At 43.9% G+C, this 16,509-nt stretch overlaps 1 protein-coding gene across 4 annotated transcripts in view; it reads right to left on the bottom strand.

Moving 5' to 3' along the window:
* Positions 1–466: 466 nt before the first annotated feature.
* Positions 467–16,509, bottom strand: part of MPZL3 (myelin protein zero like 3) — a 59,393-nt gene continuing 43,350 nt past the window's right edge. The window contains exons 2-7 of one of the 4 annotated variants that reach the window (XR_013608818.1): positions 15,627–15,796; positions 15,280–15,490; positions 14,194–14,356; positions 12,351–12,417; positions 2,131–2,661; positions 467–1,997 (exon numbers count right to left, since the gene is read on the bottom strand). Coding sequence is in view for 2 of the 4 variants with exons in the window: in XM_078682257.1 (XP_078538383.1) it covers positions 2,626–2,661; positions 12,351–12,417; positions 14,194–14,356; positions 15,280–15,490; positions 15,627–15,796 (647 nt within the window). In the remaining 2 variants the exon portion in view is untranslated. Of the gene's footprint in view, positions 2,662–12,350; positions 12,418–14,193; positions 14,357–15,279; positions 15,491–15,626; positions 15,797–16,509 lie in introns of all 4 variants that reach the window. The other 3 variants (XR_013608819.1, XM_078682257.1, XM_078682258.1) reach the window with 3 other exon arrangements.

The raw sequence follows: 16,509 nt of genomic DNA, 5'->3' as shown, positions 1-16,509 counted from the left end.
AATCCCCTCCGTGTACTGCTAATAAAAGCTCTTTTTTAGGTTGCCCACATTATGTTTAGCGATATCTGCGCAGTCAAGCCAGACCCCAATAATGGGCCAAACAAGGATCCATTTCAAAGTCAGTTTTTGATTACTACTTGGTCTTCAATTTCACTTTCACCCAACTGTGTGCTAGCGCCTTTCAAGAAAAAGTTGTAGCTCTGCTGGTTTAATTAAATAGGATTTATAAGGCAAGTGGCAAGAGACCCACAAGTGTAGTGTGTGCTAGGTGCTGTTTGTAGGTTTTGTAAACAAGGAGCACGTTTTTCATTTGTCCAGAAAGCACTGTATACCCAAATCAGAAGCATAAACTTCTGCTGAGCAAGAATTTGTAAGTGCTCATTTTGTATGCTCTAGCGGTCCAACATACCTATATATCATGACACCTTTGATACGATTTCACAATCGGGGAAACCAACACTTCTTAGAGGCAGTGTACTCAATGACAATTTAATTTCCAGCTCCACTTTTTGTGAGGTTAGCACATTTTGCACCTTTTATTCCTAACACATGCATAGAATAATCATACTTACCGGGACAGTTGGAAAAAAAACACAATAAAGTAGGCAAGGTAGCAGAAGGAAGTTTCACGTTTAAGAATGATAAAATATGATTTAATCAGTTACTCAGGCAGGTTTCTGGAGCGTTCCACACTTCTCCCCACAAGCTCCGGTAGCTCATTGCAGACTACAGAACAACAACTTTAGTGAGCGTAAAGCTGTAATTTACTTTGTCTTCAGTTGGTCGAAAAGAAAAGCACCTCATTTCTCCCACCCGCAAAGATAACGTGGTGCCAGCAATTCTAGGGTGCAGAGATGCAGACATTAGCAGAAGCACAGAAATGATGTGGGTCGAAGGGTAGAAATTGCCCTCTGCACAAGCATATGCAGTTCTGGGTCAGAACAGACCATGGTGCAAGTTCAGAAGAGAAAAGTCTATCTCAAGGATCTCATTTACTGCATACATTTCGTTCAAAGTCGAGATTTAATAAAGCAATACATTTTGTTACTGTAATGATTTTATAAATTAAATACGTGGTTATATACACACATCCACGTTGGGATCCTAGTTCTGCGTCAAACGGACGCTGTAGCACTGTAGGAAGCGCCCATTTCTTATGCCAGGTTATGCTCTGGCCAAGATCTCCCCCCCTATATTCCACTGTGACAGTCACAGGACATATCGTCTCGAAGAGCAGAAGAACACACAGCTGCTCGAACTCAACAAGGCACTCGTTTGTACACGTCCTAAAGTGGAGCAAGCTACAGCAGCTGGGTGTCCTGGAAGATAAATGCTGCGTGCCCTCTGCCTTTGCGACATCTACAGCATTCGATGGAGCGGTCCTTTCCAAAGCTGCTAGAGAATCCTCAACTATGTCTAAATGCAGAGTAGGAGCATTGCCTAATGAGATACCAATGTAGAGGCATCATGAAAGCAGAAATAAACACAATGGTGTGGAGGGACAAAAATCAGCAAAAACACCGTAAAGTGACATGGGCGAATTACTAATATTCAACAGGGTGCATCGTGCACTCATACTCAACGGTAAAGACATCAGCCAATCAGTTAAAACCAATAGAAGTGTGGCCAGGCCACTGGTGCTAATAGAGGACCAATTCCTAGTCACATGACTACTCAAGGCAAAACCTAATCACAAAAAAACAATGAAGTGACATCCAGTTCTCAATATTGACAAGGAGGGGCATTGGTGATTCACCATTATCAAATAAGCAAATACCAATTCACATCATTTAATGGCGAATCATCTATCAATCACAGTATCCAACTGTGAAACATCACCCTATCTAAGCATCTAAAGCAATGACTTCACCCTGTCGCAGCATCACACAATCATATCATCCAATGGAACTAATGCCAAAGTACCACCAAACAGGCATTCAACCAGAAAGGTTTTGCACAATGATATCCAATGGAACCAATGACAAACTACCACCGAACTGGCATTAAACCAGAAAGGTTTCACACAATCATATCATTCAATGGAACCAATGCCAAACTACCACCAAACAGGCATTCAACCAGAAAGGTTTCGCACAATGATAACCAATGGTACCAATGCCAAACTACCACCGAACAGGCATTCAATCAGAAAGGTTTCACACAATCATATCATCCAATGGAACTAATGCCAAACTACCACTGAACAGGATTGCTTTCCAAACAACTGGCATCTAACGAATTTGTGCCACCGGACTTTGGACATCCACAAGAACCGGAGAACACAGTCAGCGATAAAATAAGCCATTTTGTACACACCAACATTGCTTTTTTTGTTCTGCTGGCCATTTAAATAAATATATATGTACAAACACATACTTTAAAGCAGTATAATGTTTGCATCTCTTGCAAATATTCTGATTTGTAAACAAATATATACATATTCCTATAAAAATAGAAAAAGTGTCTTGGAACAATGGAGTTTTCCTTTTCTCGGTTACTTAAAGAGGGGTCCACAAGAAAGGAGTTGGGTAGTAGGCTAGCAGTGCTTCCTCCTACACCCCGGCAACAATAGAAAAGGCACGTCTTTGTCATTGGAAAGAATCCAGCGCTACCAAAATTCAGGTTTCAGCGCTCTGGGACATGCTGCTCGTCATCAGAATCCTGCAGTGGACGAGAAAAATAAAGAGGGTCACTAAACACAAAACACAAGCACACAGGATCAACAGTCGATCAGAAGTTCCTCGTGCACAAAACTATGAAGTGTGTTTAAATCGCATTGCTTCCTGGAACAGACACAAGCCTTAATGAAGGTATGCTTGGAATGGAAAACTCATTATTTTCACCTCTCCCTACCTTGTTGATGTGAGTGGACTAATAAAAACATAAATAAAGCAAATAAGCTTTTTTTAATGATCTGAAACCTCGAAATAGGAGTTGCCCCACAAGACACATGTTTAGGTCGAACCTGGGCAGCGCATGCACTGCTCTGCGAGGCATGCTGTATTGTGGTATGGACTTGAAGCTCTACCCACTCTCCGCCTATATTTTTCATTGGCTTGCATGATTGTCATTTGGAAACTGTCTTTTCATCAGCAGAAAGGCTCAGTAGTCCCTCCGTAGTACTACCTTGTCTCAATCTGTAACCTCCTGTGACAACACGCCCTGTTACATGTCCTTACTCGGTAGGCCAGGCTCTATTTGGCTAAATGGTTTTCTACTGCAGCAGGCCGGACAAGCTCTCTCCAAACACTTTCTTTTTTTAATTTTAAAATGGCAGCCACGCCCCTTTATTTAAATGTGGCTTGTAAAGAAAGGGAACAACGGACATTAACACGAAAACACGCCAAGGGGCGCTTTTACAAAAATAGCATTTCTTTGTCAACTTGACAAACAAATGCTTTTTTGTGCACCCATTTAAAAAAAAAAAAAAAGAGATACGAGTTGCCAGGCCGCAGAAAGGAAAAAGAAAGGCAAGAAAACACTACTGTGCTCTCCCTGGCTCAGCGGGGGAGCTGATACTATAATATTCACTGCACTACGGAAACTCGCCCAATAATGCTTTGCGTCCCCTTTAGTCAAAACACATTTTTGCCCATAACTCAGCCTGTGGTGGTCCTAGTACGATGTAGAAATAATTCTGTACAGTATGCTTTTCCTTTTATCAGCATCTTCTTGGTCCTCACCTTAAGTTGGGGGACCTCAAAATAATCCCCTTTACCACAGTGTGTTGAGTTTTAAAGTCATTCTCACATAGTTGGTGCCAATGCTCTACACCTGGTAGGATGGGTTTCATCTAACTTTTTAAAATGCTTTCAAGACTTAAGGGAGGTGCAAAGCCTCGTTCATGAGATGATGATTTCCAAGGAATAATTATATGGTTAAGTAGTGTTGCTTTAATTAGAATGATGGTGATTTAAAGTGAATGCATCCTCGGTAAAATACTGTATCTTTTTACAGTTTTACATAAGACTTCTCCAACAGAGTAGCTCGTGAGCTACTGGTAGTTCTCCAGCTACTTGTCAGTAGCACCCCTGTGTACATCCCAGCCTTTTAAATCGGAACGGTTTGTTTAAATTAACATATGTACGACAAAATTAATTATCCAAAGAAGAAAATGTGTATATTTTTAGAGAGTTGGTAAGCGGATGGTCAGAGAAAAATTGTTGAATTTCCAAAATATATTTAAAGGTGATTTTTGAGTGATAAATCAAGTGCTGAGACTTGATGCACATGATTTTTTCACTTACCATACAACTGGCAGCCACCTGTTTTTCTTTGAAAATAGTGCAATAACAGGAGAAATCCCGTACTTTCACACGGAATATCAATACTCTGGCCTTTACTTTTCCATTTGATCCTTTTATAATTCGCTGTATGTTCTTATGACTATATTTTTTACTCTTGATGGAGACCAATACAGCAATAGGCATGCTTGAGCAGTATATTATAGGTATTGACTTGGATGCCGGCGACGTAACAATACAACCTACAACCATTATTCAACCAGACATCGGTATAACACCATGCAACATATTTACAGTCCACATAATACCACTTAACAACACAATTCAACTCCAATCTACTTAATACCACATACATACACCCCACATAAATCCACTCTATGCCACATAAAAATCCACATACACTCCACACCATACAACATAATTTCACTCAACGCCACACAGTTCCATGCCACACAATTCATCTCCACAAAATCCCATTCCACACCACATAATTCTTCACCAAACCACATAATTCAACTACACAACACAATTCCACTGCACACCACATATATCCAATTCACAACACATAATTCCACATCATGGTATGAAATTTAACACCACAAAATTCAACTCCACTACATGCCACTTCACGACACACAATCCCACTACACATAATTCGAATACACTCATGCCACATAATTTCTATCTACATAATTCCGCTACACACAACTCCACTCAACACCCCACAATTCCAAACCACACTATTACACAACAATAAATTCCAATCCAACCCACATAATTCCAATCCACACCACATCGATCCAATCCACTCTATAACACATGGCTAAAACACATTACAAATACCAATAGCTCTCAAATGCGAAGCTTGCAACACTGTTCCACGCCACACAATGGAACTCCACACACTTCCAAACTACATGACACAATTCAACACCAAACCACATAATACAAATCAACACACCACGTATATCCACACCACACCATTACACATAGTTCCACAAAATTCAACTGCACACCAAATAATTAAACTCCACTTCATACCACTCCACAACACAAAATACCATTACACATAATTACACTTCACAAAACTCAATCCCACTCCACATAATTCAAGTACACCCAATACCACATAATTACTATCCACATAATTCCACAACACACTATGTCACATAATTTCACAGCACTAATTCACTCCAACACCACAATTCCATGCCACACAATTACACAACTAACTAAAACCATCCAACCCACATAATTCCACTACACGCCACATACAAACAATCCATAACACATAGGTAAAAGACATTGCCATTTACAATGTCAATAAATCTAAATCAAACAAATGCAAGCCAGATTGCATTTCCAATGCTTGTTTTATTTTATCAAGTCAGGGTCTCTCGTGTCCTATGATATTCATCGTTGCTGTAGCGGACAGCTGGACCCATGCGACTGCGGCTCCACTGGTGATGCACAGCCGGCCCCACACCCAACCACAGCAGAGCCTGTGGTGAAACGGAGTAAACACATTTCCACAGTGACACCCAGATATGCTCACAGACTAGTTTTATGAGACAAAGGGCAAGTTGGTGCAGGGAAGACTTCTCTATGTGCACAATCCTTTACACTTAGGTTTTGCTAGTTACGTCAGCATGTCCTCCAGGTTAGTATGTGCCTTCAACTTAGGGGAGAGGAGTTGGCCTAACGGCTAGTGCGGTCGACCTCGAATCTGGGAAACCGGGTTCGAGTCTCAGCAATGACGCTGAACATCCTGTGATTCTGGGCAAATCACTTAATATCCCCTTGCCTTACAAAAAACATGAATGTGTCCTCATGTAACGCAACTGGTGCTATGTAAAACACTCCGATACCCGATACCTTCGGGTCAAGTTTGCACTATATAAAAATCTGTTAAAAAAAAAAAAAAAAAACTTGCAGTGAGGGGTCCACATACCTTTTGCTGGCGGGAGAGAGGAGACGCCGTGAGAGGGAGCGCTGAGCACAGGAGCAACACCATCACTGCTGCCGCTGCCATCAGTCGCGTCCGCCGCTCCGGGACTTCATATCCCGGCAGCCTTTGCGGCGGCGCGATCCCCGACGCGGTAAACGCGCCAGGAGGGGCGATTTAAACACCAAGCCCTCAGCGTCGCGGGACGCGAGCGGGACGCCCGGGGCTAAGCCCGGGCAAAGGGCGGGCCCTCTGTGGCCCTCAGAGGCCTGAGGAGCCTGGCCTGGGCCATAAACCCTGGACGGATTCCCCTAGATCCTTCTGCGAGCTCTGCAAGATAATACTGGCCATGACCCATCGGGAAACCAGAAGTATGGCCGCTGCAGGAGCCAAAAAACTTACTGGCACATTGGATGACTTTATTATCCGTACAAACGCACTTATTGATGAAGGAATTATACTAATGGATAGGAGAGTTTCCCAAGACTTGGCAACGGCCAAGCGATCCTCTCTGGGCCTCATCGCTCAGGCTCAGACACCAAACACTGATTCCCGTATGAACGCCCAGGCTTTAGTACACAATATCAGGATGACTGGGGCTCCGGATGTTACAGACACCCTCCAGGACCTGGAGGCCTCTCCAAATCTTAACCTCCTAACAGAGAGCGGAGTTCAAAGTGAGCTCAACTCACCCAATACGGAAACCGCTATTAATGAAAGGGGCCGGATAGAAGGGGCAATCCCTAAACATAAACGAGATGTTAACAAACCATCCATTCTTAAAGGGAAGAAGGTTCAAATTGCCCCTAACGATCAAATGGTCGCCACCGACCCTCCTACCATGGACAACTCACTAGTAGAGCTATCTGTTCCTATGAGGGAACCGCATTCCACCAAGAATGGCCTACCCTTGAGCCTCCCAGACGATACTATCATCGATCGTAGCCTAGAGGAAATCCTGGAGTTGAGTGGGGAAGTTGGTAATCCAGTAAGTTCATCACAGGAGGGGAACGGTGTAAGTACAGATTACATTATTATTGTCAATATGTTAAAAGCACTGCTTGAACCCATAGAGATGAGGCTACGCTGCCTGGAGACTATCCTAAAGAATATACATAAGGATATTAGTGCTCCTAGTTTCACCATGAACAATAAACCAGCCCAGGTCATCAACCCACCCAAAACGGCCAACAAGCCGTCTGTGGTGGTTAACAGAGCCCTGGAGACCAAAAGTGCTGACCCCGTGAAATCAAATAACACTTTAAAACAGGACGGCACTAAAAATAAGACTCCTGTAACAATTGCAACCCACAAAAACGATCAAACCCAGAATATGACAAAAACGAACCCAACCCCTCAGGTGTCACTGAGTAATTGTACACCACAGCCCTCAAAATCTGATGTATTCACCAGAGCCAAGGGCACGGCTCGCAGAAACATCCATCTTCCCCCGGATGCTTCTCCGTATGTGGTCATTCTTACCGGCGTTACTGTAATTTCTCCAACAGAAGTGGAGTCGTACCAGGCTCTAAAAAACAAAGTATGCCATTGGCTATCTAAAAACTACCCTCTCCCCCCAAACATACCAAGCAACATCCTAATGGTAGAGAGATCCCCGTGGGTGGGAAGCAATAGGAAGAACTTGCAAGGGGACTGCGTAGTGGTCACCTTCGAGAATATGGAGGCCGTGGACTTCATATTCAACAGTGGACCTCCGAGACACCTAGAAAACACTGTGACTGCTAGACCCCTTTCCTATTTTTATCTATTAGAAAATCAAGCTGATAACCGATGGAGCTGGCTAAAGGGAGCACACAACTTTAATCCTAGACAGAGATTTACCCCCCCGTGGGAATTACATCACCAGGGATGGGAAGAAGGGGGGGGGGCGGGGGCTGGAATATGGTAAGGAGAAGAAGAGGTAGACCACATCAAGGCGTCCCCTTTGTTGGGTCGTATCATACCCAGCCTCAGAATCACCATTACTCCGTAAACAGGCTAAATAACCCTCTCTACTTTCCAATGGCAAATCGTTTTGATTGTCTGTCAACCACAGACTGGGTTGACTGACAAATACAGGACTCTCCAATAGGACAGTGTCACCAGAGCACCCTTACTCAACTACGCACGGCCACCACTATGAGGAATTTGAAAAAATCAAACTCATCTACAATGCCTGACAAGACCCTTCTTGCTGGCGAGATTCGGGGGTCGCCTACGATGCCTAACCATTATCCATTATACTGTAAAATTCTTACCTGGAACGTGGCGGGCTTAAACGCAAAGGCGCTAGACCCTATATGGCAAGGGTTCGTTAGCCAGTATGATATTTTGGCACTCCAAGAAACATGGGATACTACAACAAGTTTCTCAATGGATGGCTATTCCAGCTTTTTCACTCCTGCAGTGTCGGGCTTAAGAGGGAGAGCCAAAGGTGGCCTACTTACATTGTGCTCCCTGAACTTGGCGGGGGTCTTTAAAAAACTAGACTCCGCACCTACGAATTCGCTAGTTGTGGAGTGGACTCTGTCAGACTCACATACTCTTCTGCTTATTAACTTTTATAATTCCAAAGAGGTCTCCTGTGAGAATGAGCATTTGATTTCTTTGCTAGACTTTTTGTCAGTCTATAGACAAGATTGCATTTCCGTCCCAGAGATGGTAATTCTGGGTGATTTTAATATTCACCCCTGTGAGGGGGATTGTCACAATGACAGATATGGAGGATTACCGACCGAGGGCATCCCCCATTTTGAACACACGAAGGAGGGTGAGGGCCTTGAAACTTTCCTTGCGAACTTAAACTTATTCGAACCAGACCAGGGTAAAACTGAGCCTAGAGTACCAACCTTTATCGGGAGAGACGCCAACACCGTTATAGACTACATCTTTATATCAACCGGGGCTCTGGCTAAGGCATACGAGTATAGGGTGGTGACTGCTAGCTTCAGTGATCACCATCCTGTCCTCTTAAAGCTGGACCTAGATTGCTTCCGGACTGGGAGTACAACTGGTGTGGCGGGCCCAAGAGACCTGACGACTAAGGATCAGGGAAGGCGACTAAAATGGGAGAAGATTGTTCCTGAGCAATTCTTTCAAACACTAGCCCAAGAGACTGAGGATAATATGGCTGTTTGTTTAGATTCTACTGCATCGGGCTCTGATGTAGTGGCCGCCTATGTGGAGATATGTGCGAGTATCACCTAGAATTTGGAGTTAAGTTCGGGCTCGCAAGGCAGAAAGAAAATCCATAAATGGTTCAATAAAGAATGCTCGCTAAAGCACTCTACCCTGTTGAAGGCATTAAAACACAAACCTAGAGATAGGTCTCTAGTGGCAAACTTAAGGAAAGAATATAAATCTGCAGTTGTTAAACGCAAGAACCAAATTAAGGAGGAAGCCTGGGACAGCTTATCAGACATTGATGTACTGAGAGACAGCAAAAAGTTTTGGGCCATTGTGAATCAGCCTATTTTCTCCGAGGATGGGAAGACTGACATGGAATGCGTGATTGAAGATGCTAGATGGCTTTGCCACTTCAAAAAGATTTACGACTCCACGGTACCAACTTCACCGGTCAGCGCCCACGGTCCACCCAATTTGGTTATGGAATTTAATACAACGGAGGTTGAAAGGGCGATCAAAAATACTAGTAAACACAAGGCCCCTGGACCTGACGGGGTCCCTGCAGATCTCTACATCCAGTATCCGCAATTCTGGTCAAAAATATTAACTAATGTCTTTAATGCGATACCTGCAGCTGGCTTCCCATCTTCCTGGTCCACCTCTATCATTGTTCCCATATTTAAAAAGGGGAACAGGGGGGATCCTGCCTGCTACAGGCCAATCTCCCTGTTGGACTCTGCTGTCAAGATTCTGGGCAGAGTCATTCTGCAAAGACTCGGGGATTGGCTTGAGGAGAGCGGGATCCTCTCTGATTTGCAGTATGGTTTTAGAGCACATAGGGGGACCATGGATCAATGTTTAAACCTTCACCTTATTATCAGCAAATACACCGTGGTGAAGGGGGGGCATCTTTATTTGGGTTTCATGGATTTATCTTCTGCTTTCGACCTGGTTAACCGTTCTAAGTTGTGGTTTATTTTACGAGATTTGGGTTTGGACTCCACCTTGGTTAATTTCTTGCACGATCTTCACCAAAATTTGTTTGCCTCTGTCAGGGTAACAAGGGAGGGAAGATGCACTGAGAAGTTTAGATCAGGGAGAGGGGTCAGACAAGGCTGCATACTTGCCCCTCTCCTTTTTACTTTGTACATCAATTCCCTGGGGAAATCCCTGAATTCAGCAACCTTGGACATGCCGCGTATGGGGGGGTCACCTATCCCGGTCCTCCTATACGCGGATGATGCCGTCCTTATAGCCCGAACAGGTGTGGGCCTGCAAAGACTATTGGATCACTTTGGTGGTTTTATGGAAGCGCTGGACCTAAAGATTAATACAGCTAAATCGCATGTTATGGTTACGGGCTCACGGAAGAAAAACACGAAGCTCAGGTCCTTTAGCTGTAATAACTCCCCAATCTCGAGGGTACCCTTTTTTTGTTATTTAGGCGTCACCTTTGACGAAAAAGGAACCTGGGGTGCCCAACTGAAACTAAAAGAGAACGGAGTCAGTAGATCCACTGCAGCACTCATGCATTTCTCCAAAAGGCTTGGATCAAGACCCATGGAGGCGATGACTCGCATCTATAGATCCAAATGCTTGGCAATCGCATCTTACGGGGCGGATATATGGGGTTATGTTTCAGCCCCAGGTATACAAGCTGTAGAAAATAAATTTATACGTACCTTGCTGTCACTCCCGAATTCATCTCCTACATATTCAATCCATAACGAAATAGGCTTGGGATATGTTACTGATCTCTTAAAAATGTCTCCACTGTTATGCTGGATTAAAACTTGGACAAATGAGGAGATCACTTTGAACCATTGCATTCTAAAAGACTGTATGGCCTTGGATAAAGCAGCAAGCATACCCTGGCTGGCGTATGTTAGAGCGGCATGCGAAAGGCTAGGGCGCCCGGACATGTATTCTTTACCACAGAGCCTCAAGAAAGAGGATGCAAGGTGGGTCAAGCAGCATTTTCGTAATATGTTGGAGACAGAGAGGGAAGCGGCTGAGCTTCGCAAGCCAATGGTAAGGACATTATACCAACTCTCGTCGTCCATGGCTATGGAACCTTATCTGAAATATGTAACCAAACCATACCACCGTTTTTTACTAATAAGGTTCAGGTTTAACCAGATACATCTTGTGCTTGGCTCATATACAAAATGGGGTACTCCAGAAAATACCCCACCCTGTTCCTGTGATTCCTTTTCCACGCAGGATACTCTCCATCTAGTTATGCTTTGCAATCACTATAGGGCGGCCCGTAAAAAATTCCTCCTTCCAATTCTGAAAGATCTGAACTTTGTCCAGGTACGGCCGGCCCTCCTATACCTACAGATGTTGAACTCGGTGCAGGTCACTTATAGTGTAGCTTGTTTCTTGGTAGCAGCTGGCAGACAAAACAAAATTAAACTCCCTCCGATAAACAATCTCCAAACCTGATACTTTTTTGTAAATTTTGTACGCAGTGAAATTGCAAAACATACTGGAAAGCGTATTCTCCTTATCTAAATTTTTGTGAACTTGCTTTTATCTAATAACTTTCTCTCTTTTAATGTATTTTTTTAATGGATTCTTTCTTAGGATTTGCAATCATCTTTGAAACTTTAAATGTAAATTTAATTGTTTTTTAATTGTATTTTATTGCTTACGAACTCTGCACTGCTTTTATGGTTTTAATTAACCGAATAAAGTTATTTGACTGACTGACTGACTGACAAGACTATCCAACTGCAGCCATGTCCCCAAACAAAGCCTTACCCACTTTGTTCCACCTGACCTAGCACTAAAGTTGTTTTGCTTGTGCTGTACCCCGGAGCTACATCTGCATCTTTCTTTAACAGCCCTTCAGAATAAGGACAGATGTCAATAACATTTAGACTAACAGCGACACCCCAGTATACAGCCTCAGGGTTTGGCTCTTACAATCGAATAGGAATGGCTCTGGAAGTGTCGCTACCCTGAACAAACATCCCACAAGGGACAAATAACATCATTTTAGTGCAAGACGTGTTCCAAGTACAACTTACATCAATGCAGTTGGCACATCGCAGACACATGCGCATCAGGCATCCAGGCTTCTTGTCCATGCCGGTTCTGCATAGGAGAGAGATTTAACATGTAGAGAGGAGACAGATATTTAAAATCAGTGGTGGGTTTCCTTCTGTACAACCAGATACATTTTCAGTAATCTCACGTATATCCGCAAAATCTACAATTTCAACTCACTCCTCAGCTACACTACCATTTTCCAGCACTAACATCACTAGAACTCTGCAAATGCAGCTCATTCCTGTTATGTTGTTCTTATTTGTAGGGTGCACATATCACCTGTGAGGGTATTCAGATGCCTGCGAAGGAGGTGTCGGAGGGAGGCCTATTGGAAGAGTTTCTTATGGCATTCAAGGACACAGCTGGCAGATCTGATGTGTATGGTCAGGGACGCTTACCGACCTCTCCCTGTTTGCGCCCCACCATCATCTTACCCCAAAGCCATTAGTCATACTATGAATTTCTTTGGAAGGCAGGGGGCCTCACAACCCCCCCGGCCGTATTTATTAAAACATAAAAACAAATTAAAATTGTTGAAAATAAACAATATTTACACAGTCATTTATATATAAAAATTCTGACATTAGTTTACAAGCGATGTAGATGGGTATCAAAGGGCTAACCTTAACAAATGTCTAATACAGCGGGTTGGCTCCGCCCCCTTGCCCCGGAAGCAACTTGATTGCTTCCGGGTCAACGCCGGAGCCGCCACCAATCGGTGGTGGGGCGCCCGTCGCGTCATCAGGACACGGCGAAAGGGCACGTCCCACCACCGAGGGTGCTGGGTAAGGGAAGGCCGGCGCCCCGCCAGACGTGCGGGAGGACCGAGCGGCCCCCCCTTTCCTGAATAGGATCTTGTTGCAAGCTTGAAGGGCGAGGAGTCAGAAAGGCCGTCCCCCAACTTTGATTCGCCGGATGTGGAGGGAGAGGTAGGCTGGCTGCGCGGAGATGTATGGTGGGGGAGTGGAAATGGATGCATTTGTTGAAGTAGGCTGGGCCTAAGCTGTGTTGAGCGTTCTGGGTGTGAAAGCAGCTTGAATAGTTCGCCCTTCTGGATCAGTAGCCAGGGCATGTCTTTGAAGTGCTTGGCCATGCAAATTCGGAGAGGTAGGGGTTGCCACAGTCGGGCCTGCTAGTGATGATGGATTGTGCGACTGTCCAGCGGGAGCCATTTGAAGACTATAGTGCCCCCAAAAGGTACTACGTAGAGCTCTGCCAATGCACTGTAATGCTGAACTGCAGCAGTCCATGCTTTTCTACTATGCATCACACACAGTTGTGAACTCATAGCAATGCCTGAAATACATTCACTGAAACCCACATATACAGCTCAGCCAGAGCTCCTCAGACCTATTCTTCATCACCCCTCCACTATCCCAGCACTGGGATCCATACTCACAAACGTGCAAATGCATCTCAATCGTGACCTGAAGCAGGACCATACTACATGGACCTTGCCATAGACTTTAATGTGGCAGAAGGAAAAGCAGTACACAAGGCACTCCAGTTAAAGTGTCAGTGTGTTGGCAATTATATATAGTTTGCGGCAGGCATTTAGGTCCACGAGGATTTGTGGGCCACCAAACAGGGGCTTGCAGCTCGAAGTGTACGAAGCATGCATAGCATGAGCCTCACAGCTCACGAGGCATGTGGTGCATAAAAAAAAAACTGCCCGTGTAAGGGTCACACTGCGGGTAGCATGTGGACCACAAGCAATCTGGTACACAATCCAGCGGCGCACAAGGCACATGTAGAAAGCTTTTCTCCCCTATGCAAGAGATTCAACATCCAATAACATCTAATTCCACTCCAGCCACTCACTCTTTGGAGACTTCGATGGAAGACTTCTTGGCGCTCTTCCTTCGCTTTCCCAGAACACCATTCTTCCTCCCCATTCTCACCAGCAGCAGCACCACCACGACTGTTGATGGTGCAAACACCAGGATGGATAACAGTGTCGTTTCAGAGAGTTGAAAAAAGATGCCTTTGAGAGAAGAAGTGAACAGACAACTACGGTAAACCAGCGCTTGAAACCATTTACTTCTGAAACACATGATTATAAGTACAGTTACAATTGAGAATACAAAACAATAAAAGTTTATTACACGACCTTAAGAGGTAGTAATTAGAGCCTCTGCTACTATTTCCACAGTTGGATTAACTGTTGCTTATTAAGTGGATTGGATATCAGGAGGAGTAATAAGCAAACGATCATATCAATAAATTGGTAATTGGAAGAAATAGTTTTCCCACTTAGGGAACAAGAAAGGATCTTTTAAGACCTTCAAATGGCTCATATTGAGAATGACAGCATCGGAGCTGCAAATGGAAGAAACCTGAACTCCAGGAAGTGTGCGCCTCAACCATATGTTTGAAGATACTGACAGATGAATTTACTTAGGCCAGGCACTTGATAATGGCATTGTGATGATCAGAACTTATCTGAGTAGTTTGATTTATTCATCTGATTCGAATCAAATGGTTTAAGTGCAAACTGTTTGAAAAGAGCCCTGATCTGAATCATTTTAGTCTCAAACTAAATCCTAAACTCTGAACTAAATTTTCATCTTTAAACTTTACTGTCTCCCTGGCATTTTGTGAAACTCTTCCCTGAAATGTAATGCTTAGATTTATCTTTCATTTCAACACTTAAATTGACTCGAACCCTACCCGCGACCCATACCATAATGCTAATTTTAACCCAATATCTAACATTCGCACTAACTCTAATTTGTATCTACTGTCTACTCCTCCACCCAATCTCTTTCTGGCCATTTGTTTCTCGCTATGCAAACCATTTGGTTAAAAGTAGGTGTAATTAAATCAGAACGATTCAGACAAGTTACGAAATAACAGTTTATAGACACTGGAACACGAGTTGCTGAAAGGCATCCTTGAAGCACTTACTTTTCTCAGTCACTGTGAACACCGTGTGTGGAAGGTTGCTGAAGACATCAGGGGGGTTCTTGACCGTGCAATAGAAGGTCCCATTGTCTTGCAGGGTCAGGCCTTCAATGGCAATGGAGGCATCTTTCCAAGGTATGTTCCCCTTCCACAAGATGCGTCCCTTAAAGATGCCAGTGGTCGTCGGATATGCTTCACCTTGGTAATGCAAAATCTACGAGAACAAAAGAATTCTTTGAGACATTTGTTACGTTCGAAAACATGGCAACAGAACAAGATCGAAAAGCATGACTACACTGAGCCACACCTAGGGTATCTCTGGGTTTCATAACATTATTCAGGTAACTCACCATCTCCAAGGGACCACCAGTCTGAGGCTTGTATTTCCAGTCCACAGTGACCTTCTCAGAGATTGTAAAGTCAGACTGAAAGCTACACGGAAGCTTTGCCTGACCCCCAATAACTCCGTACACTTCAGAATCCATCTTGACATTCACCGAAATAACTCTAGATACACCTGCTGAGAAAAGAAACATGGTTAGTCCCATAGAGGTATGGTAACACTGATTTGGAAGAGGCAGTTTCCCCATTATACTTTCCTCCCAACTTCTCCCACACCCACAAACACCTTGCCCTATCTCTTCTTTCTCCACCAACACTTACACTCAAGCTATCCCCCACCAACAATCTTTCTCTCTCTCGCATCACACCTTCATCCACCTCTATTCAATCATAATAGTCTCCTCTCCCTCCTCCTCCGGCCACACATCACATACTCTAAGTTATTTGTCCATCCATAGCACTTTTTTATTTGCAGAGTTTTATATAGCGCTGGCTAGACCCGGAAGATTCAGAGCGCTCTACATGAGGATCAGCAAGTTACAAAATTAACATCAGTTACATAAGTATAAACATAGGAGAAAAACAATCGTTACATAATAATATGAGTTATCAGCGCATAGCATAACCAAGACACACGTCAAATGGGGAAAGGAAGGTAGAGGGGAAATGGTAAAAAGGGGTAAGGAATGCAAATCGTGTCAGGCATACCGGCAAGGGGGAAAGTACTACAAGGGGAAAAAACTGTCAAAGTGAAAGACAGACAAATGGGCTGGGGACCAACAATACTAAAAAAAAACGTGTATCGGTGAAGGTACACAATGGGAGGGGTGTAGGAGACCTAGGCAGGGGGGTCGACTAGAGGAAAAGGTCAGTCAGGCGGACAAGGAGCAG

Source organism: Lissotriton helveticus, chromosome 3_1, assembly GCF_964261635.1.
Source record: "Lissotriton helveticus chromosome 3_1, aLisHel1.1, whole genome shotgun sequence".
Lineage (NCBI taxonomy): Eukaryota > Metazoa > Chordata > Amphibia > Caudata > Salamandridae > Lissotriton > Lissotriton helveticus.
Note: the sequence above shows the minus strand (reverse complement) of the source record. Positions and strands in the feature narration are given on the sequence as shown.